General features: G+C 38.0%; 1 protein-coding gene across 1 annotated transcript; it reads left to right on the top strand.

Annotated features, from left to right (window-relative positions):
• Positions 1-373: 373 nt before the first annotated feature.
• Positions 374-847, top strand: LOC122059118 (polygalacturonase-1 non-catalytic subunit beta-like). Its single transcript, XM_042621809.1, has one exon. The coding sequence runs from the start codon at positions 374-376 to the stop codon at positions 845-847; it is 474 nt and encodes a 157-aa protein (XP_042477743.1).
• Positions 848-1308: the final 461 nt, after the last annotated feature.

Raw genomic sequence — 1308 nt, 5'->3', positions numbered from 1 at the left:
ACTTATGGAGGAAGATGAGTTGGCTTCCCACCTACATTTGTTCTGTAAGTTGGCTAATATTGTTTGTTCTACAAATGCATTGGTGAAGAAGACAACAAACAACACAATCATGCCAGCAATAGCCCAATGGAATGCTATCAAACTAACATATGACCTTCCAAATAAAACGCCCATGTCGGTTGCCAAGCAAGGGGGATTGCCATATTTCCGGGAGTCAATGGTGAAAGAGGGAGGTTTCATGCCTATCCCTGATCTAAGGGACCCAATGTCATATAAAGCGTTCTTGCCGCGACTTTTAGCATAAAAAATCCCATTTTCCTTTGCCCGAATTGATGAATTGAAGAAGCTTTTTGCTGTGGTGGGTGAATTAGATATGGATGCATACATTCAAGAAACTCTTGAGACATGTGGGAAGAGCCCCATTAGCGGTGAGCAGTGCACTTGCGCAACATCTGCTGAGGATCTAATTGATTTTGTTGTTGAGAAATTAGGGAACCATGTATCTGTATGGAGTACTGAGAGCATTGAAGGATCTTATGAGAATGCCACAATTGGAGCTATGAAACTCATCCACGGAAACCTCTCTGAACCACCAGCCTTATGTCATAGTATGCCATTCCCATTTCAAATCTACTATTGCCATATTCTTCAAAAAGTAAAGCTATATGTAGTTCATATACATGGTAGTAAAAAGGTGAATCATGCGATCATGGCATGCCATTATGACACATCAACCTGGAGTCCAAACCATCTTGCTTTTAAGATATTGGGCTATGGCCCAGGCTTAATTGAAGTTTGTCATTGGATAAATGAGAATGGAGTGGTATGGACAAAGACTCAAGGTTGAGCAGCATTTGAAGATTTGATTTTTGTGTTATATGTTATTGCTTGTGCTATTTGAAAGGTAAATAATTAATGATCTATTTTGGCTTGCTTATTATGTCGTTGTTCTACAACTGTCTAGCATGATAGATGATAGCCTGACATCAAAAGAAATATGGCTCAACCTGGCCTTTTTCACACTCCTACTATATACACAACCATTTCTACAGTAAAATGGAAGCTGAAGTAGGGTGTCCTTTTGTCACACCCCACCTTCATTTACCTAAAGGCCAGTGACTTGGACAATATTTCATGTCCAACAATCCAATTAGGATCTCCGATATAGTACTTTAAGATCACAAATTCATGAAATGAACTAATCCACAAGTATATAATAGACATTAAAATAATTACAACTAGTGAACTATTACTGATACTTAATATATTTACATAAAAAGAATGTTCAACTTCCCTGATCATAATAAT

Source organism: Macadamia integrifolia, chromosome 13 (genome assembly GCF_013358625.1).
Source record: "Macadamia integrifolia cultivar HAES 741 chromosome 13, SCU_Mint_v3, whole genome shotgun sequence".
Taxonomy (NCBI): domain Eukaryota; kingdom Viridiplantae; phylum Streptophyta; class Magnoliopsida; order Proteales; family Proteaceae; genus Macadamia; species Macadamia integrifolia.
The sequence above is the reverse complement of the archived record's forward strand: the minus strand, read 5'-3'. Positions and strand labels throughout refer to the sequence as shown.

Bases quoted from the DNA above. Each gene is read 5' to 3' on its own strand.
- LOC122059118 (XM_042621809.1), top strand. From the start codon at position 374: ATGGATGCATACATTCAAGAAACTCTTGAGACATGTGGGAAGAGCCCC.